The sequence below is a fragment of the Talpa occidentalis genome, unplaced genomic scaffold, assembly GCF_014898055.3.
Source record: "Talpa occidentalis isolate TD23 unplaced genomic scaffold, MPIMG_talOcc4v2.1 talOcc4.16, whole genome shotgun sequence".
Taxonomy (NCBI): domain Eukaryota; kingdom Metazoa; phylum Chordata; class Mammalia; order Eulipotyphla; family Talpidae; genus Talpa; species Talpa occidentalis.
The window spans coordinates 81,480,164-81,505,371 of record NW_023601653.1 but is presented as its reverse complement, the minus strand read 5'-3'; the positions used below and the strand labels follow the sequence as shown (position 1 = coordinate 81,505,371).

At 58.1% G+C, this 25,208-nt stretch overlaps 2 protein-coding genes, 1 long non-coding RNA gene and 1 other non-coding gene across 11 annotated transcripts; 1 reads left to right on the top strand and 3 right to left on the bottom strand.

Moving 5' to 3' along the window:
- Positions 1-271: 271 nt before the first annotated feature.
- On the bottom strand, positions 272-5,557 carry MYL6B (myosin light chain 6B). The gene is made up of 8 exons (XM_037514971.2): positions 5,390-5,557; positions 4,475-4,705; positions 3,163-3,385; positions 2,426-2,453; positions 2,069-2,212; positions 1,671-1,844; positions 495-572; positions 272-353 (listed from the first exon to the last, which is right to left on the bottom strand). The coding sequence occupies exons 3-8, from the start codon at positions 3,337-3,339 to the stop codon at positions 325-327; spliced, it is 630 nt and encodes a 209-aa protein (XP_037370868.1). The 5' UTR covers positions 3,340-3,385; positions 4,475-4,705; positions 5,390-5,557; the 3' UTR covers positions 272-324.
- On the top strand, positions 4,910-17,046 carry LOC119248049 (uncharacterized). 7 transcript variants are annotated; one of them, XR_005125858.2, is made up of 5 exons: positions 4,910-7,077; positions 7,862-8,021; positions 13,175-14,049; positions 16,006-16,107; positions 16,285-17,046. It is a non-coding gene; the product is annotated as an uncharacterized LOC119248049 (long non-coding RNA). The 7 variants fall into 7 exon arrangements; XR_008552319.1 differs by lacking the exon at positions 13,175-14,049; XR_008552317.1 differs by lacking the exons at positions 16,006-16,107; positions 16,285-17,046 and adding an exon at positions 14,642-14,991.
- On the bottom strand, positions 9,989-25,208 carry ESYT1 (extended synaptotagmin 1). 2 transcript variants are annotated; one of them, XM_037514970.2, is made up of 31 exons: positions 25,124-25,208; positions 23,977-24,018; positions 23,679-23,813; positions 23,487-23,560; positions 23,310-23,382; positions 23,093-23,182; positions 22,868-22,923; positions 21,801-21,924; positions 21,543-21,719; positions 21,346-21,428; positions 21,039-21,087; positions 20,825-20,911; positions 20,631-20,723; positions 20,366-20,437; positions 20,097-20,183; positions 18,887-19,036; positions 18,458-18,613; positions 18,175-18,351; positions 17,634-17,716; positions 17,489-17,537; positions 17,289-17,378; positions 17,081-17,176; positions 16,723-16,794; positions 16,540-16,626; positions 14,177-14,317; positions 13,891-14,045; positions 13,687-13,785; positions 13,475-13,606; positions 13,294-13,399; positions 12,386-12,435; positions 9,989-12,243 (listed from the first exon to the last, which is right to left on the bottom strand). In XM_037514970.2, the coding sequence occupies exons 3-31, from the start codon at positions 23,775-23,777 to the stop codon at positions 12,204-12,206; spliced, it is 2,847 nt and encodes a 948-aa protein (XP_037370867.1). In that variant the 5' UTR covers positions 23,778-23,813; positions 23,977-24,018; positions 25,124-25,208; the 3' UTR covers positions 9,989-12,203. The 2 variants fall into 2 exon arrangements, with proteins under 2 accessions (XP_037370867.1, XP_037370866.1); XM_037514969.2 differs by lacking the exon at positions 25,124-25,208 and adding an exon at positions 24,275-24,340.
- LOC119248521 (small nucleolar RNA U13) lies at positions 13,169-13,272 on the bottom strand. The gene has a single exon (XR_005125951.1). It is a non-coding gene; the product is annotated as a small nucleolar RNA U13 (small nucleolar RNA).

The following is a 25,208-nucleotide window of genomic DNA, read 5'->3' as shown; positions in this document are numbered from 1 at the left end:
GGCCCCGGCCCCGGCCCCGCCCCGGCGCCCCCGGCCCCCGCCCCCGCCCCGGCCCCGCCCCGGCGCCCCCGCCCCGGCGCCCCGGGCCCGCCCCGGCCCCCGCCCCCCCCGGGCCCGCCCCGGCGCGGAAGAAGGCCACAGTCTGCGGGGCGGGAGGGGCAGCTCTTTATTGCGCCGCGGCGGGCTCTGCGGCGGGCGCGGGAGGGGAGGTCGGCGCGCGGGGCCTCGGCCGCTCGGGGCCCGCCGCGCCCCCGCTTCTCCGCGCCGGGGGCGGGGTACAGCCGGGCCGGGGTACAGCCGGGGCGGGGGGCGCGGCCGCGGCGCTCAGACGCTCAGGATGTGCTTCAGGAAAGCTGCAGACAGAGCGGGGTCACAGCCCGCACCCGACAGGCACCTCCCTCAGCCCGGGCGGCCGGCCGCGCGCCACGCCGCGGCCCCCAACCCCACCCCCCACCCCCCACGCCCCCGGCCTCCCCGGGCCCCCCACGCCTCACCTTCGTAGTTGACACAGCCGTTGCTGTCTTCGTGTCCCGCCAGGACCGTGTCCACCTCCTCCTCAGTCATCTTCTCTCCTGAGCGCAGACGCAGCGGCTCAGCCCCGCCTGCACCTCCCCCGGCCTGTCCCCAGGACCCCCGGCCCGAGGGGTGCCCCTGACCCAGCTCCCGGCATTAGCCCTGGGCAGCCTGACCGCCGGGGCTGAGTCCCGGGGTCCAGTCACCCCGCCTCCCGGAACACGAGCCGCTCCCCTGAAGCGAGGGACCCGGCAGCCTGAGAGCCGCAGGCTCGGCTCCGGCCGCGCGGTCCGCGGTGGGAACCCCGCCTGTGTTAGACCAGGTACCCGCGAGGGGTGGCCCTGGGGTCCCGCGACCACTGACCCTTGACGCACCCTCGGTGTGCAGCCGTACGCCTCGCCTCTTGCTATGAGGCCCCGTCCTCTGCCCAGGCCCAGCTCAGTGCAAACCCCCCAACCTTGCGGAGCCTGAAGGTGCATCGAAGCCCCGACGTCCTGCAGACGGGCTCGGCCTCCCGATGCGAATCCGCTGAGTCAGCACCGGAGCTTTTTTTTTTTTTTTTTTTTTTTTTCCTTCCTTCTTTCTTTCTTTCTTTCAAAGATTTATTTATGTATGCATACAAGAGCTGGGGTGTAGGCCAGAGGTGTGTGGGGGTGAGAGGATTCACCAGAGCAGAGTGAGGAGAACGGGATCTACTGCTGAGGGGCGCAACAGGGAGACATGAGAGGTCTGTTGCGCCCTTGGGTCATCTCCCTGGCCTGGGATCAAAATCGCTGCCTCGAACTCGCTGCACTGGCTGCCTGTAGCTTGATAGCGCTGTGTCTCTAACCCCTGCACACCCAGGGAGGCCCAGCACTGGTGCACTAAACCTGCTGCTTGTTAGCCCTCGTGTGTGTCCACATCTCCCCTGTGCGTGTAACACTCCCACTACAGAAACAGATCTCCCTCCTCATCCCCTTTCCTCTGCCCCGCGGGACGCATCTGTGTGCCTCTCCGCCTTGGCCTCCACAGGAGGAAGCTCTTCAGATTCTGCCCCAGGGCTATGACTTCCATCTCTTGGCCACCACCGACAGGACAGTAATCCCTCCCTGGCCCCTCCTGTTTGGCCACCCCTCTTGTCCCTCCTCTTCTCCCCACAAGCTTGGCCCCTGCCTCACCCAGGGTGGTGAGGACGTGTCTGAGCTCTGCTCCCATGATTTTGCCGTTCCCTTCCTTGTCAAACACCCGAAGCCCCTCCAGGTAGTCTTCATATGTGCCTTGGTCCCGGTTCTTCGCCACCGCCTGGAGCATGGGCAGGAAAGTCTCAAAGTCTACACGCCGGGACTTCAGCTCTGGAGGTTTGAGAGGTGAGGGGGCGGTCACTGGGGCATCAACGGGAACCCAGCTCCCACCCCCGCCATGAAGGCTTCATCCTGTTCCACATTCAAGAGGCTTTCCTGACCCTGGTCGGTGTTTGAAGTCCTAAGATCCACCCCAGCATCCTTTGTCACCAAACCAACTTTCCTCAGTTCCACCACCCAAATGAAAATCCATGTTTTTCTAGGGATCTCCTTACCATCATTCTTGGGGTTCCCCAGGACCTTGTGCACCTCAGCATTCGTAGGATTCTGGCCCAGGGCCCTCATCAAGTCCCCACACTGGCTGTACAGGATCTTGCCATCCCCTACTCGGTCAAACAGCTCAAAGGCCTCCTTGAACTCTGAAGTAGAAAGGAGGGTCAACATTGGCCAGGGGTTCCCATCACCCCCAGACAGAAAGGAGGCTCAGAAACTATGTGCTAGCGATGAGCATAACAGAGGACTAGTGTGGGAGGTTTCAAGGTCAGGACCAAAGTTAGGGGACTAGAAAGAAGCTCCGACGAAGATCCGACGTGGGGCTTGATAGTGGGCTGAGGGGACCAGCTTCTCCTCACCTTCCAGCTGGTCCTTGTTAAACTCGATCTGTGGAAGAAAAGAGCAGGTGAGAAGGGATGACAGGGCTCGTTCAAATCTCTCCAGTGCTCCTCCCAGCCAAATGGCAGCCGCTTCTGGGGAGGGGCCTGAAGGGACCAGAATGGGAATCCAGCCACCTTAGTCCTAGTCCCAGCTCTGGACCTTGGGGAAATCCCAAGAGGAGGAATTATAGGGGGGAGGGTTTCCTGAGAACAGGCTTAATCCCATCCACCTGTTCCCCTCCCTCCAGTGCCCTGGGCCCTGCATCTCTCACATAACTGGGGGCTGAACAAAGGCTAAATTTACCCCTGGCCCCCAGCTGTGATTGTCTAACAAGTCTGTCCTCTTCAGCCTTCCCTTCTGGACTTCAGAGCTGTGGCCTTTAGAGCTGCATAGTCACGCAGCAGCTCCTTCCCTTCACCCTGAAACTAACTGTCCCCAGAACCCAGATGTTCCCCATCTCACCATCCCTGCCTCCAGCAGGGGATCAGTGGGAATGTGTGCGTGTGTGGTGCGCACACACACGAATCCGTGCTACAGGTTAGAGAAAACAACAGACTCCAGCAGAGTCACTAACCCCAATGCTTCCAAATGGAGGACGAAGAGGAGCCTCTAATATCATTCCACTGTTCACTGATACCCCACTTTCTAGATACCCCCTCATTCCCTAGGCTGTACCACCCCCTCCAAATTCTCTCCTCACTTTCTGGAGACTCACCGCCACTTTGGAGAGATCGATGGGGGGCTCTTGGGTTTTTCCGGGAGTCAGGGGGACAGCTGGCGTGGGCTCAGCCTTGCCCTTGGCTAGAGGGGTCCCTGGTGCTGGCCTGGCAGCAGGTTTGGAGACAGAGGGCCCTGCTGGTTTCTTCACGGGTACATCCTTCTTGGGAGGCATGATGTCCAGTGGCCAGAGGACAGTGTGACGATGGGGGCACCCATCTCTGTTTAAATAGTCAGGGAGTCTGGGATGTCAAGGGGCGGGGGCAGGGACAGAGAGCCAGCTGGCAGTGGGGAGGGAGAGGCAGAGGAGAGCTCCAGCCTGCCCTAGCTCCCCTGGCCTCCAACGGCTTAGTTCCCTCACCCAAGGTCTTTCTCTTCTGTCCACCCAGCCCAACGACTAGCCAGAACAATGGCCCCTTGGGGGTAGGGGGAGGAAGCCAGAGACTGCTCAGAGTAGGGGAGTTAAATTCCCCATGAGGATTAGGATGCTTGCCTGTGACAATGAGGTAGGAGGGAGGCAAAGAAGGGGATTCAGGCACGGGAGGCCCTTAACCCTGACTCAGAGCAGCCCTTAACTCTGGCACAGTAGGCCTTTTAGATTCATGAAAGCTAAGGCAGGGAAGGGCCTTGTGAGCTGGGATAAAGTGGGGTCTTGGAGCAGTAAAAGGTGAAGAACAATCAGCAGCTCATCCATACCCCCCCCCCCCATGAATGAGGAACAGGGGAACTGTTCCTGAACCCCAGCCTGATAATCCGGGATACTTAAGAGTCCTTAGCTCCCGCCCTCGCAGCCAGAACTGGAGCTGTGTGTGCACCACAGAGAAAGACATCCATGCTGCCCACCGCGGCTGCACCCCGTGTATCTTCAGGGGAGGGGGTGGGGGCAAGATCTCGTTTTACACCCACCACCCACACTTCGAGGAAGAAAACCTTTTCCAGAGACCGTGGTCTTGGAAGTCAAAGGGCGCCTGCTGAGCCCGAGGGACTCCGTGGTGTCACCAGGGGGATGGTCACACTAACAGGCAAAGGGTCTAAATTCTAAAATCTCTAATCCAAAAGGATGGGGAGGTCCTGTGGGCTCCAGGGGCGCGCACCCCCACCAGGTGCATATGAAAAACCCCGACTCAGAGTTGATGCTGGGTCTCCACTGGCACAAAGCATCTGAGTGTCATCACTGCAAATTGTCCCGTTTTAGGAAAATCACTCATCCCTCCTGCCCGGAGTGTGTGTGTGTGTCTCTCTCACACTCTCACACACACACACACCCCCCCCACCGCACCACACACACCACCACCACCCCTAAAACTCACCCTGCAGGTCCAGGTGAGGGGCAGAGGGGGTGGGGGGCGGTGCCAGGCGGCCGCGGGCCCTCAAGGGTTAACTGCGGCGGCCGCGGGGCTTGCCGGGAGTTGTAGTCCTCGGGCGCCCGGGGGCTCACGGGAAGCGCCTCTCCCCGGCCGGCGCAGGGCGGGTGCAGCGGCTTCCGGCAGCGGCGGCGGTTGGTGACTCAGGCGCCCCCGGCTGCGGCTCTTGTCCCGGAACTAAAAGGCAGTTACCGTCCTCACCCCTGACCCTGCGGCGCGCGGGGGCGCCCGGAGTCTCGTCCCGTCGGGCCCTCGAGCGTGGGCGGGCTGTCGCCTGGGGGCCCTGGGGCGAGAGCCCGGAGCCGGGCGGCTGGGCCTGCGGCGGGGGCCGGGGGGGGGGGGCGGCGCGGCCCCCCCGCGGGGAGTGGGGCGGTCTGTGGCTTCCTCTCGCGGCTTGACCAGGAACAGTGGCTGTGTGACTTGGAACACTAACTCCAAAGTTATTTTTTTTAAGTTTTTTTAAAAATATGCATACAAGAACGGGGGTGCAGGCCAGAGGTGCGGGGTGGGGGGTAAGAGGACCCACCAGAGACAGAGCGGGGAGCAGAACAGGCGGACGGACTGAAACCCACTGCGGAGGGGAGCAGCGGGGAGACAGGAGAGGTCTGCTCCGCCCTGTGGGGAGCTCCCTGGCTGGGGATCGAACTCGTGCTGCAGAGGCGCAACCCCTTGCGCCGCCAGGGAGGCCCCCAAAGTTACTTTTTAATGAGCTGGTAGTGGAAGTGGATATTAGGGTTTACAATGAAGCCCCGTTACTTTCCCAAGCCTCCCCCGGGAGGGCGCGTCCTCATACTCGACCGCAGCTGCCCTGCCAGGTCCTCACGGGGCTCCTTGGAACCCACTGGGCTCCCCAGCCCTTACCCTGAGCACCGGACAGCCCAGGACGCCTCCTTCCCCCACACGGTTATCAAAGGTCGCCGCCCCTGGAGGAAATCAGCCGCAGGCCCGCCATCCCTTGCCCTGGGGCGCAGCTCTTGCTGGGGCGCGGGGGTGCACGGTCCTGCTGGGAGTGGGTCAGAGTAGAAGACCGCGGAGGTCTGGGGGGTGAGTCACAGTGGATGTTATGGGCAGTAAGTGACGTTGCTCATTGGGCAGTTTCCTGGGAGACTAGAAATGGGTCGTGCAAAAAAATAGGAGGGGGAGGATGTTAGCCGTCCCTGGAGGCCTCGCACGCCAGCACTGCATGAAGGCGCTAAATTATCTCAGAGGCAGCATGGGGGGTGCTAATGCCTGGGCTCAGAGCAGAGCCCTCAGATTGGAAGCCAGGTTCTGCCAGGTGGTTGCTGGTAACCTCTTAACAAGTTAGTTCTCTCTGCCTCAGTAAAATAAGGACAAAACCGACCTCCTAGGGCTGTTGGGAGGATGGGATGTGTTCACGTTTGCAAGATCGAATGGGCTGGGCACGGAGTAAGTGGTTTATGTAAATAGGGCTCCTCTAATCTTGCTTACATAATGAGGTGCTTGGTATTTTCTGCTTTCCATCCACTAAGGATCACTAGGCATGAAGAGAGCAGAAAGGAATGCATTTCTCCTGTGTTTGGTTAGAAGACTCGTTGCCCCCACAGATGTCTTTCTGCGTCTTTCATTGCCTGCACAGAAGTTGATTTAAAGATAAGATCTATTTGGTTTTTTCCCCTCCTCCTCTCGCTGGAAACCGCTTTTGGCACTTTGCTAGTTAGAAGGGTTATGGTATCAGCTATACTTTCTAGCATTTTGGTCTGTTTTTGTAGAGAAGTAGTGCAAGGAGGAAAGATAGAGACCACTGGCAAATGCAAGGTGGAGAACTGTGCTTCATTTTCTGTGCTGTTCCTGTCTCTTAATCCTAATGCAGACTGAGCTGAACGTGATCTTAATTGGGCATAGGTGACTTAGCCTTCGTGAGTGTAGCTTTTCTGTAACAAATGCCTGCCCTTCCCCACCTGTGTGATTTCTGTGTTCTTAGGAATTGCATACTTACTTCTAATTTTAGTCTCAGTAACTTGAATTACTGTAGTTCATCCTATCCAGCTGAACTGACTCTTTAAGCACTAGTTAATATGTTTAGATAATCATTTCTGTAGAGAGAATACTGTTCCCTAAGTGAATAGGAAGGGATTTGTTAAGGAAGATGTCTGGCACTTTGACCAGCAAGTGGGTTCCCATGATAAAGAGAGAGGATGATGTGTTACGATATTTACGTAGCTTATAAATATAGTCCTTTCTAAGTGCCATTTTGAAGACCCTTATTAGATGCAAGATATAAACAAAAAAAAAAAACGTGTGTTAAGAATGTGTAGGGTAAATGATGGTCAGGCCTTCCTGCCCTCCCGCCATTAGGATGGATGATGGCGGCACCTGGAGGAGGGCGTGGGCGTGCGTAGGTGGGTACACCTGGGCTGAGAGACTGGGCTCCTGAGGGCGGCTTCACGGGACGCCAGAGGAACTGAACGAGCAGAACCACCAGAAGGAGAACAGTGACAGACAGCGGGGACGCCCCGGGAGAAGGCCGGAGAGCCCAGAAAGAGTGAAGACTCACCGGGGGCTGGGAGACCTGCCAGCCTGCCTGCCTGGTAAACACAATAAAACCCTGAAAAAGCCACCGAGGGCTCCAGGACTCCCCTCCTCCACCCGCCTGCACAGGATCATAGAGAACCTGACCTGTGCCCTTCCTGCCGCTACAGCGCGCTGCTCTCATTTTTGGAAATGTTCTAGAATAGTATTCTAAGCTATGTTCAAAATGTGATTCTCAGTCTTAACTGTCTACAGAATCTCCTAGGAGCTTTGTAAGCTCACAATCTTCCAGACTGTGCCTCAGAGATTCTGACTCTGTGTCTGTTGAAGGGCCAGGGAATCTGTTTGAAATATTTTTAGGCTACTGGAAAGCAGAGAGAAGAAGCTAACACAGGTCCTCCCAGCTTTCATAGTCGTATATTTGATCCTGTCATCTCCCTACTTAATATCCTTCCATGGAAGGATGTTTAGTCTTTTGATAAAGCCTAAACCTTACTGGCCCACAGAAGCTCGCACAGCTTGCAGCACTTGCCTGTACCCGCCAAACCCGTACGAGCCGCCCCTGCTCGCCTTCAGCTCTGCAAAGGGGTCCGATGTCCTCTGTGCTCAGGTTGTGGCCTCCATCTTTTATGCCTCTGCCCCTTCCCCCGCCTCACCCATGGTCTGCCAGGGCCAAGCGGAACACAGAGCTTGGCCTGTACCAAGAACTCAAATTACAAAATGCATGAGACTCTGGGTAAAAGGGAAGAGTTAAGGACAGACGCTTAACAGCACGATGTTGATGGGGAGATTCGTTAGGGATTCAAAAGACTGAAGATTCCTCTGTGTGTTTGTTTTTTTCAGTTTCGTTGTTTTATTCACACGATAGCGTCCACGCCAGCTGGCTGTTCGTGCTCCGCGGCGCGGCCTGGCGCTGGGGTTGGGCGTGGATGGCCAGTTGTGCTGCGCTTTCCACGGTAGCTTTGCGGTTCTTGGAGGAGCCGCCGTGAGCGACACCAGCACGGTAAGATTTGTTGCACATCAGCGACACTTCCACCTCCCTGATGTGACCAGGAACGTGTGGAAGCCACTGGACAGCATGGGCTTTATGTTCTTGTTTCTCCCATAACCAGTGTTGGGCATCAAGATCTGGCCCTGGAACCTTCTGCGCACCCTATTGTCAATGCCAGGGGCTTCTGCCAGCTACACTTTTTTTTAATATTTAAAGGGCATGTTTATTAGGGAAAGGGACAAAAGAGTAAAAGACACATGCATAGACACCAGCGGGCTGGGAGAGCTGCCCCAAAAGGGACAGGTTTGCTAAGAGAGAGGCCGCATGATTGCAGGCAGGCGGCCGTGAGGAGAGCTGCCTCTGCTGAGGGAGGTCAGTGAGAATTCCTGGCATGCTCAGGGGCAGGCAGGAAGGCTGCTGCCCTGCAGAGGGAGAGAGTTGGTGAAAAGAAGCACCTGCATAGTCACAGGTAGGCAGAGGGAGTGCTGCCTGCTACGCTTAATTTTGACATGTTGGTCTGACTGAAACTGGATGAATTTCTTGGTCCTCTTGTTGATGGTCTTGGGGTTCCTGAGGGGTCTGAGGGCAGCCCTGATGCCAGATGGGAGACAGCCATGTCCGTAGGCAGTGCCGAGGAAGAGAGTTCCCATGTATCAAACTCTTATTTTTATTTATTTTTACATTTCATTTATTTTTAAAGATTTATTTATGGGCCTCCCCGGTGGCGCAGCGGTTGAGCGCTGGGCTACGAGGCTGCCCATAGCCTCTGCAGCGCCGGTTCGATCCCCAGCCGCCGGCGAGGGTCCCACATGGCGTACAGACCTCTCCTGCTGCATCCGCTGCTCCCCTCAGCAGTGTACTTCGTCACTCTGCCTGTTCTGCTCCCTGCTCTGGCTCTGGTGAATTCTCTCACCCTCCCGCGCTTCTGACTGTACCCAGTGCTTGTATAAATAAATAAAAATAAATCTTTAAAAAAAAAAAAGAATCCTTAAAAAAAAAGATTTATTTATGCAGACAAGAACTGGGGTACAGGCCAGAGATGCGGGAGGGTGAGAGGATTCACCAGAGACAGAGTGGGGAGCAGAACAGGTGGATCTACCAAAATCCACTGCTGAGGGGAGCAGCGGGGGAGACAGAAGAGGTCTGCCGCGCCATGTGGGTATCTCCCTGGCCTGCCGGGAACTGAACCCGCGCTGTAGAGGCTGCGGACAGCTTCACAGAGCTGCGTTCAACCCCTGCACCATCAGGGAGGCCCAGAATTCTTATTTTAACTCTGAAGTGGGTGAGGTCATTCAATTTGCTATTAGAAGAGGAAGTAGGAGAAGGTAACTTGAGAAAGACGTGAAGGTTTGAGATGGGTGCTCTGAAGACGGGAGACAGCTTACTGGGTAGTAAGTACTCCTTGGGCCTATGCTGAGCCGCCTCTGTTCTCTGCACAGGAACGTGCTGAGCAGCATGGAGGTTGGTTGCAATGGAAGGTCATGAATTTGTAATGGCGCAGCCCACGGGTAGTGATTTCCTCCTTCCAGCAGCCAGCAGTACTCAGCTCCTCGAGCAGGAGAAAAGAGGCAGCTGGAGTGGCAGTGACTGGAGTTTTGTGGAATAAGGATAATGGATGAACATGGAAGTAAGGGAGCTGAGGGTCTGAGTGAAAGAGGATTTGTGGTCCAGGTCACATAAAGAAGGAGTAGGTATACAAGTTGCCTTTTATATTGAAAAAGTAGGGAAAATCTCTAAGAGGCTAGAGGCTCAGTGAGGTGAGAGTTGCAGAGCTCACAATTGGAGAAAATGACACTTTTGAGATGAAAATTTCAAGGGATAGAAAGACGGAGGCGGCCATGGGAATGCATGTTGAGGGTAGTTAGGTGAAGTTCAGTGGGTCTGAGGAGAGTTCATTCTGTTCTTCTGATTGCAAGAAGAAAAGAGGATTTATTGGTTTATGTTATTGAATAGGCACAAGGTAGGATGGTTCATTTTATTCCAGAAGTTCAGGGTAGTTTCTAATTCTCTTGCTACTGTTTGTTTGTTAGCTTCCCGGGTCCCCTCCAGGAGCCAGATGTGGCTCAGGTCCAGTGGTTCCGCGATCACAAACCACAAGAGGAAGAGAGTGAGCGTCTCTTGACCACTAGACTCGATTCTTCTCTTTGACTAGACCAACTTAGAGAAACGCACGCCCCATCCACCCTCAAAGTAGGCGCTGTGGGCCAGGAAATACCAGGCCTTGATTGGCCAAGTCCTGGGGCAAGGAGGGTTGATGAGGCCTCCAGGGATGTGTTCCTGCCCCCGGGGGTGGCTGGACTCCAGCTAACTGGGGCGGAGTGGAAAGGGCATGGGGAAGAAAACAGCAGTGTCCACAATGAGGAACTGTGCTGCTGTTTATTGAATGACTCACTGTGTACACTGAAGCCAACAGAACAATAGCAGCGGTCAGGGCGCCAGACCCTTCAGTAAATGCTGCGCGTCCACGTAGGAAGGAATGGCAGCGCTGAGAGAAGGCAGAGAGAGTCTACCAGGTGGGCATCATTTCCAAAACAACTGAGATTTTTACTGACAGTAACAATTGGGAAACAGGATTGGGGCCCCAAAACAATGCAGATCCCACCTCCCAGAATAGTATATGAAATTCAGAAACATTCGCCGCTAGAGGTTGCACTAGGTGAATAAGGTCTCCTGGGAGGTGAGCCAGGTTTCAGGGGAGGCCAGAGTGAGCTTTGTATAAATATGGGTACAGACAGTAGCATGGGCATGGGTGGGAAGTGTCACGTAGAACTAGGTTTGCAGAAAGGTTTGAGAGGGAGGGAGAGGAGCCGAGGAGAGAGTCAGGGCAGTCAGCGAGCCCTGGGATTCCCTGTACCTTCCTTATGTTCAATTATGTGTCGTATTAATAGTTATTCATGCGCCTGATCACTGTTCCTTCCTGGATTTTGAGTTCTTTAGGACATTTTTTTTAAAGATTGATTTATGCATGTAAGAGCTGGGGTACAGGCCAGAGGTGTGGGGAGTGAGAGGATTCACCAGAGACAGAGTGGGGAGCAGAACCGGTAGATTGAAATACACTGCAGACTTAACCCCTGCACCTCTAGGGAGGCCCTGCAATGGTCTCAGTGTCTGCAACCACAGTAGATTGCGACCACCAATTAAAACTGATGTGATTCAGGCCTCCCTGGTGGCACAAGGGGTTAAGATGCAGCACTAAGAAGCTGTCTGCAGCCACTGCAGCAAGAGTTCCATCCCCGGCCAGGGAGCTGACCCACATGGTGCGGCAGACCTCTCCTGTCTCCCCACTGCTCCCCTCAGCAGTGGATTTCAGTAGATCTGCCTGTTCTGCTCCCCACTCTGTCTCTGGTAAACACCCCCACCCACTCTGGCCTGCACACCAGTTCTTGTATGCATAAATAAACCTTCAAAAAAACAACAATAGCACACATTTGATGGGGAGACTGGATTCCCTGTCCCTAAGGAAGAGAGACACAGGCGGCTGAGTAGAATGTGGCTGAGCATGTTTCCGATACAGTGGAATGGCAGAGTTTTGCAAGATGAAGAGACTCAGTTCTAGTCAGTGAGTGAACAGCCAAGGCACTTGGACAAAAAACGACCCGGCTGGCCCGAGTCCTCCACGACTGCGGCACAGGTTAGAAGTTGGTCTCGGCTACTTGAAGGGGGAGACGTGTCCCCCCGTCCCAGAGTGAGTCACGAGGCTGCCCCGTCACCGCGGCAGGTGCAGCTTTCAGGACAGGCTTGAGGAGGGTGGGAGGCACCTGGACGAGGGGCCGGGCCGCGCCGCCCGCGCAGCTCCCCACCCACGGCTTTCCTGCCCGGCTGTTCCCAGTAGGGGAGACTGTCCAGTGAAAGAAAAAATACTCCCAAAAGCTGTATTTGGCATAAGCTGATGCCACTGCTAGTGCTGCCAGTGGCCAGGCACAGGCGCGGAAGGCCCTGAGGAGTTGGGAGGACGGGAGAAAGGGCGCAGGCAGGTGGGAGCGGCCAGCTCAGGCCCCTGCTCCAGAGCCCGGGAGGGTAAAGGCTGTGCAGTTTCTTTGGCTAGGTCAGAGACCCCATGTGGGCCTGGGAGGTGAGCGGGCTGAGGGGCGCAGGCTCCCCCAGGAGCCTTAGCTTTAGGCTCATTCACATTGAGGCGGTGATGCAGCGAGAGGCAAGGCAAGGTGACAGCATCAGGCTGGTAACCCCTGGCTCCTAGGAGCTGCCCTTCTCCTTGTCATCGGTGAGGTCATACCTGCGAGGACAAGCAGAGAAGGCCCACACACAGGTGATTCCGCGTCCTCTTGTCAACGAGGCACGACCCGAGGGCTTGTATCCTTCCGTCCCTCCCGTGACCGCCCCAGTGTCCAGGCCCGCCCGGCCCGTCAGACACTCACCACTGGGCCGCGCCCTGGGAAAGGTCTATCTCCGCGAGGTCCAGCTGCACCTGTGCGTAGAGGGCGGGAGGGACGAGGGGTTGTTTTCTCCCAAGACCACATCCACTATCAGCCCCACCCCACCCCACCCCCGGTCCCAAGCCAGTGCGGAGGGGAGTCCGCCTGAAAGCTGTGTCGCTCAGCTGCGTCCTCCCTGGTGGGGCCACAGCCCTGGTTCCGGCAACTTCATTTATTCACTTATTCATTTATTTATACAAGCACTGGGAAGCGCGGGAGGGTGAGAGAATTCACCAGAGCCAGAGTGGGGAGCAGAGCAGGCAGAAGGACTGAAGCACACTGCTGAGGGGAGCAGCGGGCAGCGTGTGGGACCCTCCTCCGGTGGCCAGGGAGCAGCCGGGGATCGAAACGGCCACAGGCGGCCCTGCAACCCAGCGCTCAACCGCTGAGCCACTGGGGAGGCCCAGGAGGTCTGCGCGCCATCGTGGGACCCTCCTCCAGTGCCCGGGGAGCAGCCGGGGATCGAACCGGCGCCGCAGAGGCCGCGGGCAACCCTGCAACCCAGGGCTCAACCACTGAGCCACTGAGGAGGCCCAGGAGGTCTGGGCGCCATGCGGGACCCTCCTCCGGAGGCCGGGGAGCAGCCGGGGATCGAACCGGCGCCGCAGAGGCCGCTGGCAGCTTCGCAACCCAGCGCTCAACCGCTGCGCCACCTGGGAGGCCCAGGTCTGGCAACTTCTAACTCTCACCTTTATCCACCCGCCCGTGCCTTTTTTTTTCTCCCCACGTCAGAAGGGTAACGTGCTGACGTCGTAACAAGGTTTAAGGGAGGCACGTCTCACACAGCCGCGTGAACACCCAGTCATCATGCTTATGAAGCGGAAAAGGATCGCCCGCCCGTGCCCTTTTACCTTCCCCAGCAGCTCACGTTCTCTGGACATGAAGGAGGAGTTAGACTTCACAGAGACGTCCAGCTTTCGCCGGAGGGCCTCATCCAGGGGCAGTTCCCACTCAAACCTGGCGCGGGACAGGCTGTCAGGGCCGGGCTTCGCCCCGAGCCTGCCGTCCCCCCTGGACTGCCCACCGACTGACCGTTCGTTGAATTCGGGATTTAAGGTCCTTTTCTTCTGGGAGGTCTTCCTCTTCGTGCCCCGGTTCTTGTCTGGCGGCAGCAACAGTGACACGTAGGGGTCGGGGGGGTCCCGTCCGCTTTGTCGAAGGACCCTGCAGCAGACGGTGAACGTCATGAGGCGGCCCCGGGGAGGGAGGGGGACACCTGGGAGATGGGGCAGGCGGGGGCTCACCGGCAGCCGTGAACGATGCTGACCAGCTTCCGCTCCTCGCTGTAGTACCAGACGGTGAGCTTCACCTGGCCCAGAGGCCCGGCCGGAGCCTCCGGCGGACTGTGGCGAGACGGGGACGGGTCTGGGGGAAGCCGGGACCTAGGGCACCCGCAGCTTCTCCTTTCTATTCCTGACTGCACCCCATCTCTCTGCCCCACCCTTTACCTGTCGCCGTGCGTCAGGCGCTGCCGGAGCTCCGGGGCCGAGGATGTGATGTGAGAGAGCCCCCCCCAGAGCTCTGGCTCTTCACTGAGAGTTGAGGAGCTGTGGCTGTAGGTGTGGCTGTGCGCCTCCACGCCCGAGTGCTGGGACACCAGGATCTAGGTGGGCAACGAAGCAGTGAGCCTGGGGGGGTGGGGGGCGCCGGGGACACGCACACGCGCGCGCACGGCTCTGAACACACTCTGCTTCCACCCTGCCCTCCTCCTGCCCCCCATCTCCCGGCACTCACCCCCAACTGTGCTCTCAGGAGCACCTGTCCTTGCCCGTTGCTGAGCGAAAACCAGCGGTCCAGGCAGAGCTGGTCGGCCCCGAGGAGCTCCGAGAGGGGCAGGGATAACGAGCCCAGCGTGCCCGTCCCCTCGCCCCGAACCTGTGGGGCAACAGGGCTGTCATCAGGACGCAAGCCGCCTGCCAATACATCAGTGTATCCTGGCGTTGCGGGCCAAGATGGGGTGGATTTAATGAGACCCGTCCCCCTCTGTGCCGGCAGGGAGCCGTGGCACGCTGCCGGCCCCCGCTTCCCTTCCCTTTTCATCCAGGGAAGACGAGCCGTACGCCCCAAGAGCGCGCACACTATTCTAGAACTATCTGGAGAGTGGAGAAAACAGAAAAATGGAAAATGCCTATCCTACCCCCGTTTCCGTATTCCAAATGGAACAGTCTTTAACCCTGCCTGTGTCCTTTGTCTCAGCAGCCTCCTAATATGCCCATCCGCGTTCCTGATTTGCCAACTTCAGTATCTACCCCTGCCTTGAAAGATGATAAGTTCATCTGCATCTCTTCCCTACCTCTGCGAGTGTTGCTCATAGTTACATTAAATTCTGCTGGTTTCTACTCATGAAATTCTCTATTTCCTGTTCTGCTTTTTTTTTTTTTTTTAATTTATTTACTTATGCATGCAAGAACTGGGGTACAGCCCAGAGGTACAGGGGGTGAGAGGATTCACCAGAGACAGATCAACTGAAATCCACTGCTGAGGGGAACAAAGGGGAGACAGGAGAGGTCCGCTGTGCCACGCGGGTCACCTCCCTGGCCAGGGATGGAACTCGGGCTGCAGTGGCTGGAGACAGCTTCATAGTGCTGAGACTAACCCCTGTGCCACCAGGGAGGCCCCAATTTCTATCAACTTCAGAAGGTATTTCTTGACTCCTCGCTCCTAAGTCTCAGCATTCCTATTGCCTTCCATCTCTCCTCTCCCCCCCCTCCCTTCTCTCTTCACTTTCTGTGCCACCTTCAACCCACAGAAATTTGGTTTCTACTCCAGTTATGCCCTGAAGTTTCCCCAATCATCAGTGACCTCCAAGTTCCACAGGCAACGAATCGTTTTCAGTCATCTGATTTTACCCTCTTGGCAACATCTGGTCGCTTGCTTGCTTTTGGCTTCCATTCCCACTCTGTCCTGGCAAGTGTCCTAAAGCTCCACTTCGGCTGCTGTGAGGGGCTCTGCTTCCTCCCTTGCCCTTTCCCCGCTGGAGTCCCACCACGGCCCCCCTTCACTGTCTGCACTCTGACTGCAGCTGCCTCCTCTTTGCTTGCTCGTGATGGTCAAACGGGAGGGAGGACCGCCCCAGTGGGCTGCAGGCTGACCTCTGGGTGGTTATTCCTCACAGATTGCAAATTCAAAAACTCCTGCTTTGGGCCTCCCTCGTGGCGCAAGGGGTTAAGTCTCGGCACTGTGACGCTGTCTCCAGCTACTGCAACACAAGTTCGATCCCCGGCCAGGGAGGTGACCCACATGGCGCAGTAGACCTCTCCTGTCTCCCCATGGCTCCCCTCAGCAGTGTGTTTTGGTCAATCTACCTGTTCTGCTCCCCACTCTGTCTCTGGGGAATCCTCACCCCAGCTCTTGTATGCATAAATACATCTTTTTTTTAAAATTTAAAAAAAAAAAAGCACCCGTTTTGTGAGTTCTCTGTGTCAGCAGTGGCACCGTTTTCTGTTCAGTCACCCCACGGTAAAGACTCAGGAGCCAGCAACTAGGCTGTCGCTTATTCTTTCCGCTGCCATGTTAAAATCACCACCAAATACCACCTGACCTTTGTCATTTCTTTGCTTCAGTGACTAACAGCCTCTTAACTGATCCGCCTGCCTGCAGTGCTGTCCCTCCCCGTCCGCCCTGTCCCTGGCGATCAGCAGGATCTTCCTGAAATGCACGTACAGGTCTGTCCGCCCTCCCTCCTCACGTTTCCCTGGCCCCCTGGAAGTAGTCCCCATGCTCAGCGAGATGTTCCAGAGCCGCTGTCCCTTCCTCCCCGCCTCTCTAATCTAAAAGTTGTCTCTTTGTTCTTTATTCTTTTCTCCACCTGAAGAGTTTTCCTGCCCTTCTTTTCTTGTCAGATCCTAATGAACCTGCAGCTCAGAGGTCATTTTAAGGACGCCGGCCTCGCTACCCCTGCCTGGTCAGCTCGTCCGCGTTAGGACCTCCTTTCCCCACACAGCGCCTTTTCCCTCGGCCCTTTCCAGCCTGGAAGTGCTCGACGGTCATTTTTCTCCCCGAAGAACGCGAGCGCCACAAGGATGAGAACTAGACCTTTTCTCGCGCGCGCCCCGCGCCTGGGTCAGCGCAGAGGCCCGCGAGAGCAGTGGCAGTACCTGCAGCTCCAGGCTCTCCGCGTTCGGTTTCCTGACGAGGAAGGAGGCGCTCTCGTCCCAGATGGGAGCTGCGGTCTGGGCCACCGTCTGGTGGAGACGAGGGGTAGTTACCGTCAGTAGCTGACACTTCTCCTTCAACTCTTACCCTCCCAGTCTTAGCCCTGCAGGGGCATTTCCGCATACCTTAGTCTTGTGAGAAGTGTCTCCCACGGTGAGGGTAGCGTAAGAGCTGGGAGGCTTGGTGCCTTTCCGGAGCTAGACAGAGGATATTGTGTTAAGTATGAAAAACCGTCTTAAATGTGGACTTAGTGGGGTAGATCCCGCCTCTCGCCTCAGTAATTACATCCCCAGCCAGCAGCCATGTCCCCACTGTCACATGACAGCCACCGCCTTCCTGGCCTTGAGCAGATGATTCTTCCCACCCCAGCAACACCCCAGGAAAGAGGAGTTGGAATGTATTATTCCAAATCCACCCGGAGGATCTGCGCCTGAGAGAGGTGGGGAAAGGGCGGGGGGCTCTGGGGGTGGGGGCAGGTCTCACCGGCAGGTCCTCAGCCCGCTCCAGGTAGACGGACAGCAGGGCCGCCGCCAGCTCCGCACTCTTCTGCGTCTGGATCAAACTGTTCACCTGCAGCACCTGGCGGGGGACCCACGGGGAGTTGGGGAGCAGTAACTGACGCCCCGGGATCTGGCATATGCTTGGAGTTGACAGGAAAGCTTACTCCGACCCACCCAGGGCCCCGTCTCACCTCCTCTAACTCCGCAGCAGTGGGACGGGGGCTCAGACGTTCCAGGCGCAAGTGCAGGCGGCCAGACGGGACGTCCTCCAGCGTCAGCCACTGCAAGTCGGCAGGGTTAAGGGGAGAGACTGTTAAGAGAATGGGGCGTGGGGACAGAAAGACCATGAGGTCGAGACTCGGTCTCCGTGCTCACCTAATTCCATACGCACCTCATCAAGGAAGCCGCTGTTCAGGACTGTGGTGAGGCTCACTTTACACCTGTGGAGGAGGACGATTTGGGCAAGAGGTGGATGGTTGGAGCCAAGTCCGTCTCCCCGAGGCCAGCCCTGGACTCCTGGGCTCTCACCCGCTCACCTGCCCAGAAAGTCGTCCTTGTCTAGGTCCTTGTCAAAAACCTCAATGTCTAGCTCTTGGCCTGGAATTGATGTGACGATCACCTAGTGCAGACGAAAGGGCAGTTCTCTCCTCAGAAGCAGTCAGTGGCCCTTCTCAAAACGACTGAACCCCTTCCCAATCTCTTGAGCCCCAGACATTTTTCCAACTACTCTCAGAGCTAGGGGAGTAAAGGGGCAGGATGGGGCCTGCCCGGTGGCGCAGCGGTTGAGCGCTGGGTTGCGAGGCTGCCCGCAGCCTCTGCAGCACCGGTTCGATCCCCGGCTGCTCCCCGGCCACCGGAGGAGGGTCCCACATGGCGCGCAGACCTCTCCCGCCGCCCGCTGCTCCCCTCAGCAGTGTGCTTCGAATCCTTCTGCCTGCTCTGCTCCCCGCTCTGTTTCTGGTGAATCCTCTCACCCTCCCGCGCTTCTGACTGTGCCCAGTGCATGTGTAAATAAATAAACAAATAAATAAATAAAAAGGGCAGGATGGAGGGGAGTCTCCACCACACAATTCTAACCTCAAAAACCTCATTCCAGTGGGGATTGAGGTCTTCCCGAACGACACGGCTCCGGAAGCTTCGACCTGCCAGCTTTAGTTTGACGTAAGGGTCTGACTTGCCCTTCACCAGTCCCCCCAGGAAACGGTCTTTGGCAATCAGGTCCTGGGCCTCTAACACGTGGATCCGAAGCACATTCTGCAAAGGGCGAGGCACCAGATGGCCGTCAGAGAGAAACCAGTCAGAACCAGCCTGACACGGGCTTGCGCACAAGCAGAGCCTAGTGCTTCCCAGAGAGACTCACCTCAGTTCCAAAGTGACCGTCAGGAGTAGTGAGACTGGGTCGCGGTGGGGCGTCCACGCTGCTGCCCTTCTGGGAGCTCTCGCTGTCCGCATCCCAAGCACCGAGGGTCCCGGGGTCAGTGGGGAAGCGCACGTCAGAGGAATCCAAGTACAAGACCTGGAGGGTGGGCGGTCGGGAAGCAAAGCACAGCTAGTCGGGGTGGTGGGCAGAGCCAGGGCTCTGGCAGGGTGTGGCTGGGCTCACCTCTACCTGAAGGGTGCCCTCTGCACTCACCCCACCCGTACAGCGTTTCTCCCCCAGCCAGAGGAGCAGACTGTCCTGTGTGCCTGCTGGCTGCTGCCACCTTGGGGGAAGCTCATTTCATCTGAGAGGATGCCCCTTCCTTGCTCTTAGTTCCAGGGCCCCTCCCCGCCCAGCGCGCCCTCCTACCCGCATGACCAGTTTCATGTAGAGCCTGGAATTTAGGCCAGAGCTGCTGAGCTGGAACCACTGGTCCAGGGTGAGCTCAGAGGCAGTCAGCAGGCGAGCCAGCGGCAGGGTCAGAGCCCCGAGTGTCAGGGCCCTAGAGTCATCCTTCACCTGGGAGCAGGGGGTGCAGTGAAGAGATTGGGGGAAGGGGGAGCACATTGGGGAAGTTAATGCGACTCTCGCTTCACTCTGTCAACCGCACGCCTGTTGCTGTTTCCATTACCTGGAAAGTTCTCATTCTTCTCCCTTCTGCTTTTTTCTCCTCCCTCCCCCCACCTATTTAAATCCTATTTAGTCCTCAAAGTCCACTTAAAATTCTACTTTCTTGGGTCTCCCCTGATGGCACAGCGGTTGAGTGCTGGGCTGCCAGGGAGGGCCCCACATGGCATGACAGACCTCTCCTGCCGCCCGCTGCTCCCCTCAGCAGTGTGCTTCGGTCCTTCTGCCTGCTCTGCTCCCCACTCTGACTCTGGTGAATTCTCTCACCCTCCCGCGCTTCTGACTCTACCCAGTGCTTGTATAAATAAATAAATAAATCTTTAAAAAAAAATCTTACTTTCTTCACTAACACTCTGTTACTCCAGCCTTTCTCTGGTCATCCTTAGCAGCACGCCTCCGCATCTTATTCCCTCTAGTTAATATTTAATCATTCATGGTTTTATATGTGTGTCCTGTTTATGAAAGCAGCTGATAAGCTTTGTGAAGAAGAGACAGTATTTCATACTTTCTGTGATCTTTAAAAATGGTGTTGAGGGGCCTCCCTGGTGGCACAAAGGGGTAGGCACTGCACTATGAGGCAATCCTCAGCCTGTGCAGCATGAGTTCGATCCCCGGCCGGCCAGGGAGAAACCCACAGGGCGCAGCAGACCTCTCCTGCTCGCCCGCTGCCCCCCTCAGCAGTGTACTTCAGTCAGTCTGCCTGTTCTGCTCCCCACTCTGTCTCTGGTGAATCCTCTCACCCCCCCACATTAAATAAATTTTTTAAAATAAACAAAAATAAAACACAATTCTGGACTCATACATGGGTAGTGAAGAAAGACAGAGGATGTGCAGAGTCTAGGTAGTTGGATGGAAAATGGAGATCCGAGGAGAAAGTGGAGACAAGAAATGGAACACATCCGGGAAAAGAGCATATTCAGGTGCTCAGGGGCTGACATGGTGATTGACTCACCTGCACCTCAAGCTCCTGGCTTCGAGGGTCTTGCAGGAAGAACCGGAAGGCCTCCTCCCACACGGGGCAGTTGGTGCTGTAGACCGCCTGCGGTGCACAGGGTGGGATTAAGGGCACATGCCTCAGCACATTCCTGTTTCTCCAGAAAATGCTTGTCTTACAGGCATTCCAAAAAGGACACTTCTCCCAAGAGCAGCCTCTCCGGGCCCCGCCTCCTCCCACAGCCCCTAACACATACAACTTCTCCCACAACCCAGCGTGGCCCGCACCTTGCTCTCCCGAGTCACGTCCTGAATTGACAGCTGCACCATGGGGTTTGGTTCCTTGTTTCCCTTCTTTAGCTGCAGGGGGTAGAATTCAGGGGTCACCATTTCAGGTGTTTGGGGTTTTGTTTCGGCGAAGGAAGGTGGGTTCCCCTCCTGGGAACCCTCGCACTACATGTCGCTGCCGCGGGAGCACAGCAGGCAGTGGCAAAAGCGGGTGTGGGAAAACTGCTCCAGGCTGCCCCTTCACCTGCCCTCAGAAGCCACTCACAGGGAGATCCTGGGCCCGATCCAGATAGACCACTAAGATGGCTGCTGATGGGGGCTCTGGCCGGGAGGAGACGCCGCGATTCCACTGTAGAACCTGGTGGAAAGTGGCAGTAGTCAGACCTTGGCCCCCCAGTCTCTTATGCTTCCAGCTACCTGCTGCTCCCCCGCCAGCTTCCTGTCTGCTGTGGTGGTCACCTGCTCCAGTTTTCCTGCATCTGGCAAAAGCGACAGCCATTCCAACCTTAAGTGAACTTGGCCTTGCCCTCCTTGGAGAAGGAACCACTGGAATGAGAGGCAGAAAAAAGCGAGGTTCAGATTCCCATTCAAACTCTCTCCCGTCAGGACAGCAAAGCAACAGTTGTCTGCTCAGCGGGTGAGAACACCCCACCTTCCTCTGCTCTCAACTTACATCATCCAGCACTCCAGCCTGCAACACCTTCCCTACGTCCAGCTTCATTCTGGGGAGGGCGAGAGGGAGAGATGGGAGGAGGTTGTGATCAGTAGCAGGTCATTGGCTTCTACTCATCTACCCAGAAAAACCTGGCAGCTCTCACTCCCCCTTTTCTCGAGAGACTTGTCTGTGCACACCTGTAGGGGGCGAGAGGGGGGGCGCCTGGGAAGGGGGTGACACAATTGACAGGCCCAGAACAGGTTACAATTACCTCTGGGACTCTGGTAGCATGGGGGCTTTACAACCCCAACATAGACCGTCTCACCTGCCCAGAAAGTCATCTTTGTCAGGATCCTTGTCAAACACCTCCACCTCGATCTCCTGCCCTGGCACCTCGTGTACCATCACCTGCAATGCACAGAGGCATAAGGCTTTCATGAGCTACAGCTGTGAGGAGCATCTTTGCTCACAGCCTCCTGGGGCCTCCCCATTTCACACCGCCCCACTCCTCAGCTCTCCCACCTCATATGTCTCTCCCCACTGGGGGTTGAGATCCTCATCAATGACACGACTGCAGAATGTCTGGGTGCCCACGCGCACGAGCGCATAGGGGTCTGACTTGCCCTCAATCAGGCCCTTCACATATTTGTCCTTGGAGCTTAGCCCTCGAGCAGCCAGCAGGTGGATCCGAATAATGCCCTGGGGGAGCAATCAGAGAAACTTCAGGAGCCAGCACAGGGTGCCTGAGAAAGGGGCCTACCTCATGGGGAGCGGCCATACCCGGGGAAGAGGAGAACGCAGCTGGGCCACGTCTTGGAGATCGGGCACGAGCGGCACCAGGAGCCGGTTGGGCAGCACGAGGAAGGCGGCAATGGAGTCCATGATCATGGTGTCAGAGAGTGAGCTGAACGGGCAGAGGAGGTGAGTGGGGCCCTAACTTCCAATATCCTCCCACCCCAACTGTGTTTTCCATAACCAAAAGAGCAGGAAAGCTAGAGCGAAGTCCTTTTTTTTTTTTAAGATTTATTTATTTATTTATTTATACAAGCACTGGGTACAGTCAGAAGCGCGGGAGGGTGAGAGAATTCACCAGAGCCAGAGCGGGGAGCAGAGCAGGCAGAAGGACCGAGGTACACTGCTGAGGGGAGCAGCGGGCGGCAGGAGAGGTCTGCGTGTCACGTGGGGCCCTCCTCCGGTGGCTGGGGAGCAGCCGGGGATGGAACCGGCACTGCAGAGGCAGCGCTGCAAGCAGCTTCACAACCCAGCAATCAACCGCTGTGCCACCGGGGAGGCCCGCAAAGTTCTTTCTTGAAAATTCTTTTCTGGGGCCTCCCCTGTGGTGCAGTGGGTTGAACACCTCGCTGTGAAGCTGTCCGCAGCCTCTGCAGCGCAGGTTCAATCCCGGCCAGCCCACATGGCGCAGCAGACCTCTCCTGTCTCGCCCACTGCTCCCCTCAACAGTGTATTTCGTCAGTCTGCCTGTTCTGCTCCCCGCTCTGTCTCTGGTGAATCCTCTCACCCTCCCGCGCCTCTGGCCTGTACCCCGGTTCTTGTATAAATAAATAATCTTTAATTAAAAAAAAGAAAAACCTTTTCTGTTACTTTTACCCTGATTTCCCCCTCACTGACCTACTTTCAACCCGCTTCCTGCTCTCCTTCCTCTCTCTGCCGCTGCCGTGCACCTCGCAGCCCTCTCTATCCTCTCCCTAGTCCGTGCTCCCCACAAGAAAAGCCAAAGTATCCAACCGCCACGGTTCTGTGTAATCTCCCAACTCAACTCCCGGCGGGCGCCCACTGCTTATTGTACTGCGGGAACAGGCAGCAGGTGCGCAATAAAGCCTCGATACCTGAGTCCTGGGATATCGAGCAAGTTGGTCATCCCCGTCCAGTTGATATCGAGGGTCTGCAAGAGCAGAGCAAGGAGATGAGCAGAGACCACACAGTGCGGTCACGCCACCCGGCCGCCTCTAATCTAACAGCCCCTCAGCCTTCTTGCCACACCCCCCATCCCCAGGGCCGGCCACCCGCTCCTCCCAGTTCTGTTTCCCCACCCCTCTCCGTGTTTCCCTTACCGGGCGTCTGATAAAGAACATGGACACAGCCCCCACAATAGGGAGATCCCCAACGAGTGGCTCAAGAATCACCCGCAAGACACCATGTAGCTGGACAAGAGAAGATGAAAGTCTTCCTCAGGAAGGGCCGTCTCCCCCTCCAGACTCCCGCTTCCCCAAGTCCAACAAAACTTAGGGCAAAGGCCCCCTCCATGGGGACCCTTGACATTCGCCCCACCTGCATGCCCTTGAGTCCGGCTTTGCAGAAATACTTCTTCACTTCCACATCGATCTGCACATCACCTACATAGCTGGCGGGTGGCGAGAAAAGGGTCAGCCCGAGGCTCAAGTGGGCAGGGGAGTGAAGTGGGGAGACTGACCAGGACCCCGATGAAGGAGAAGCAGGAAGTGTTACCTGACGCTCAAGTCCAGCAGGATCTGGTCTTTTCTCTGACCAGTGTGAACCTTGACCCCGAGGATGCGCAAGGGCTGGAGAGAGATGAGCTTCTGAGGCAGGGGTTTGGGGGGGGGTACCTCAGCCCCCCTGGCCACCCACCTTCTCCTGCTCCATCTCCTCCTTCCATGACTTTCCCTTCAGCGCACAAACCTTTTCACCCAGTTCCACCCGCGTGAATGTGAACGTCTGCAGGTGGGGGTTAGAGCCACGAACCGCAGGGGCCACAGTTTCAGCCAGAAGCTTCTCCATATACTGGCCAAGGAAGGGCCAGACCTGGGCCACGATCTGAGAGGACAGGGCGGTGTCACGGGAGGCCCGGCCACCCTTCGAGGGCCAGACAGGGTCCCCCTGCAAGGAGGCTGGGGCCGGGCCGCGCCGGGGTGAAGCTCTGGCAAGGACGAACCCGGCTCCACCCGTGGAGAAGAAAATGCAGACAATCTGTCCTCACCTTGTTCAGCCACTCCGCCTTTTCCACATCCGGGAAACTGACCTGCGGGCGGGAAAGGCAGGGGGTGAGCACACCCCGCCGCGGCCCCCAGAGCCCGGCGGGTGTCGGCAGAAGGGAAACCAGCTTCCTCACAGCCAGGCTGCGGCAGGGCTGGGCACCCCAGGGTGTCGGTCTCCCTTGGGGTGTGGTACTGACAGGGCAGTGGGCGGGGCGGCTGTGGCAAGGAGGGGAGGGCGGCGGCACATTCTTGGGGGGGTCCTGTCAACCACAGCTGGGGAAATCCGGCCCCTCTCCCCACCTTCCACCTCCCGGGGCTCCAGGCCGAGGCGGGGCGGGGAGCGGGAGCGGCCTCTGGGGGCGGGGAGGGGCCCCGCGGGGTCGCCTCTCCTCAGTGAGGCGCCGTGGGCGGCCCGGGACCAGCTCCCCGATGGCAGGCGGAGGACAGAGGCCGCGCGGGCTCCGGGGCTCCAGGAACTTTCCTCCGCATGTCGCGGGGCGGGCGAGCGGCCGCGCCTGCCACCGTCGACTCCGACTCCACGGCCGGGCGCCCGCGGCAGCGAGGAAGGGAGGGGCCGGGTAACGGGCCGGGCGCGCGGGAGGCCCCAGCCGGGCCGGCGGGGGCGCAGACAGCGGGGTCCTGGCGCGAGTCCGGAAAGGGTGTGGCCGCGGGCGTGGGCAGCGCCACTGCAGCAGCCGCGCCGCACTGCCCCGCACTGCCCGCCCGCACTGCCCGCCCGCACTGCCCGCCCGCGGCGCCCCCGGTTCCCCGCCGCCGCCCCCAGCGCCCCCAGCTCCCCGCCGCCGCCCCCAGCTCCCCTCCCGCAGCTCCCCGCCCTCGGGCCAGCGGCCGCCTCCGCGGTGCTGCGGGGCAGGGTCCCGGGCCGCGTCCCAAGGTCCCGGCGGGAAAAGGGAGAACTTGGTGGCCCTCAAAGGGCTTGAAACAAACAAGCCCAAGGGGGCGCGGGGCTGCCCGAGGGGCGCACGCACGGCGCCCGGGCGAGGGGCCACCCAACGGCCGGCCGGGGGGCGCCCGCGCCGGGACGGGCCCCCAGGGGTCCCGGCCGCCGCCGGCCGGCCCGGAGGGGGAGTCCCGGGCCGCGGGGCGCGGGGGGCGGGGGGCGGGGGCCGGGCCGGGCCGGGCGCTCACCCAGGCGGGCAGCTCGCGCTGGCTGAGGAGCAGCGTCCGCGCCGTGAGCCGCTCCTCGTCGTCCAGCAGGCGCCGCGCGGCCCGC

Excerpts from the sequence above, each read along its gene's own strand:
- ESYT1 (XM_037514970.2), bottom strand. The coding sequence starts at position 23,777 with ATGGAGAAGCTTCTGGCTGAAACTGTGGCCCCTGCGGTTCGTGGCTCT. Across the intron at positions 20,438-20,630 it reads ATCGGGCCCAGGATCTCCCT|CTAAAGAAGGGAAACAAGGA; the intron begins GTGAGTGGCTTC and ends TACCCCCTGCAG. Across the intron at positions 19,037-20,096 it reads GCCAGGAGCTTGAGGTGCAG|GTGAAGGATGACTCTAGGGC; the intron begins GTGAGTCAATCA and ends CCCTGCTCCCAG.
- MYL6B (XM_037514971.2), bottom strand. The coding sequence starts at position 3,339 with ATGCCTCCCAAGAAGGATGTACCCGTGAAGAAACCAGCAGGGCCCTCT. Across the intron at positions 2,213-2,425 it reads TAACAAGGACCAGCTGGAAG|AGTTCAAGGAGGCCTTTGAG; the intron begins GTGAGGAGAAGC and ends TTTCTACTTCAG. Across the intron at positions 1,845-2,068 it reads GGGGAACCCCAAGAATGATG|AGCTGAAGTCCCGGCGTGTA; the intron begins GTAAGGAGATCC and ends TCAAACCTCCAG.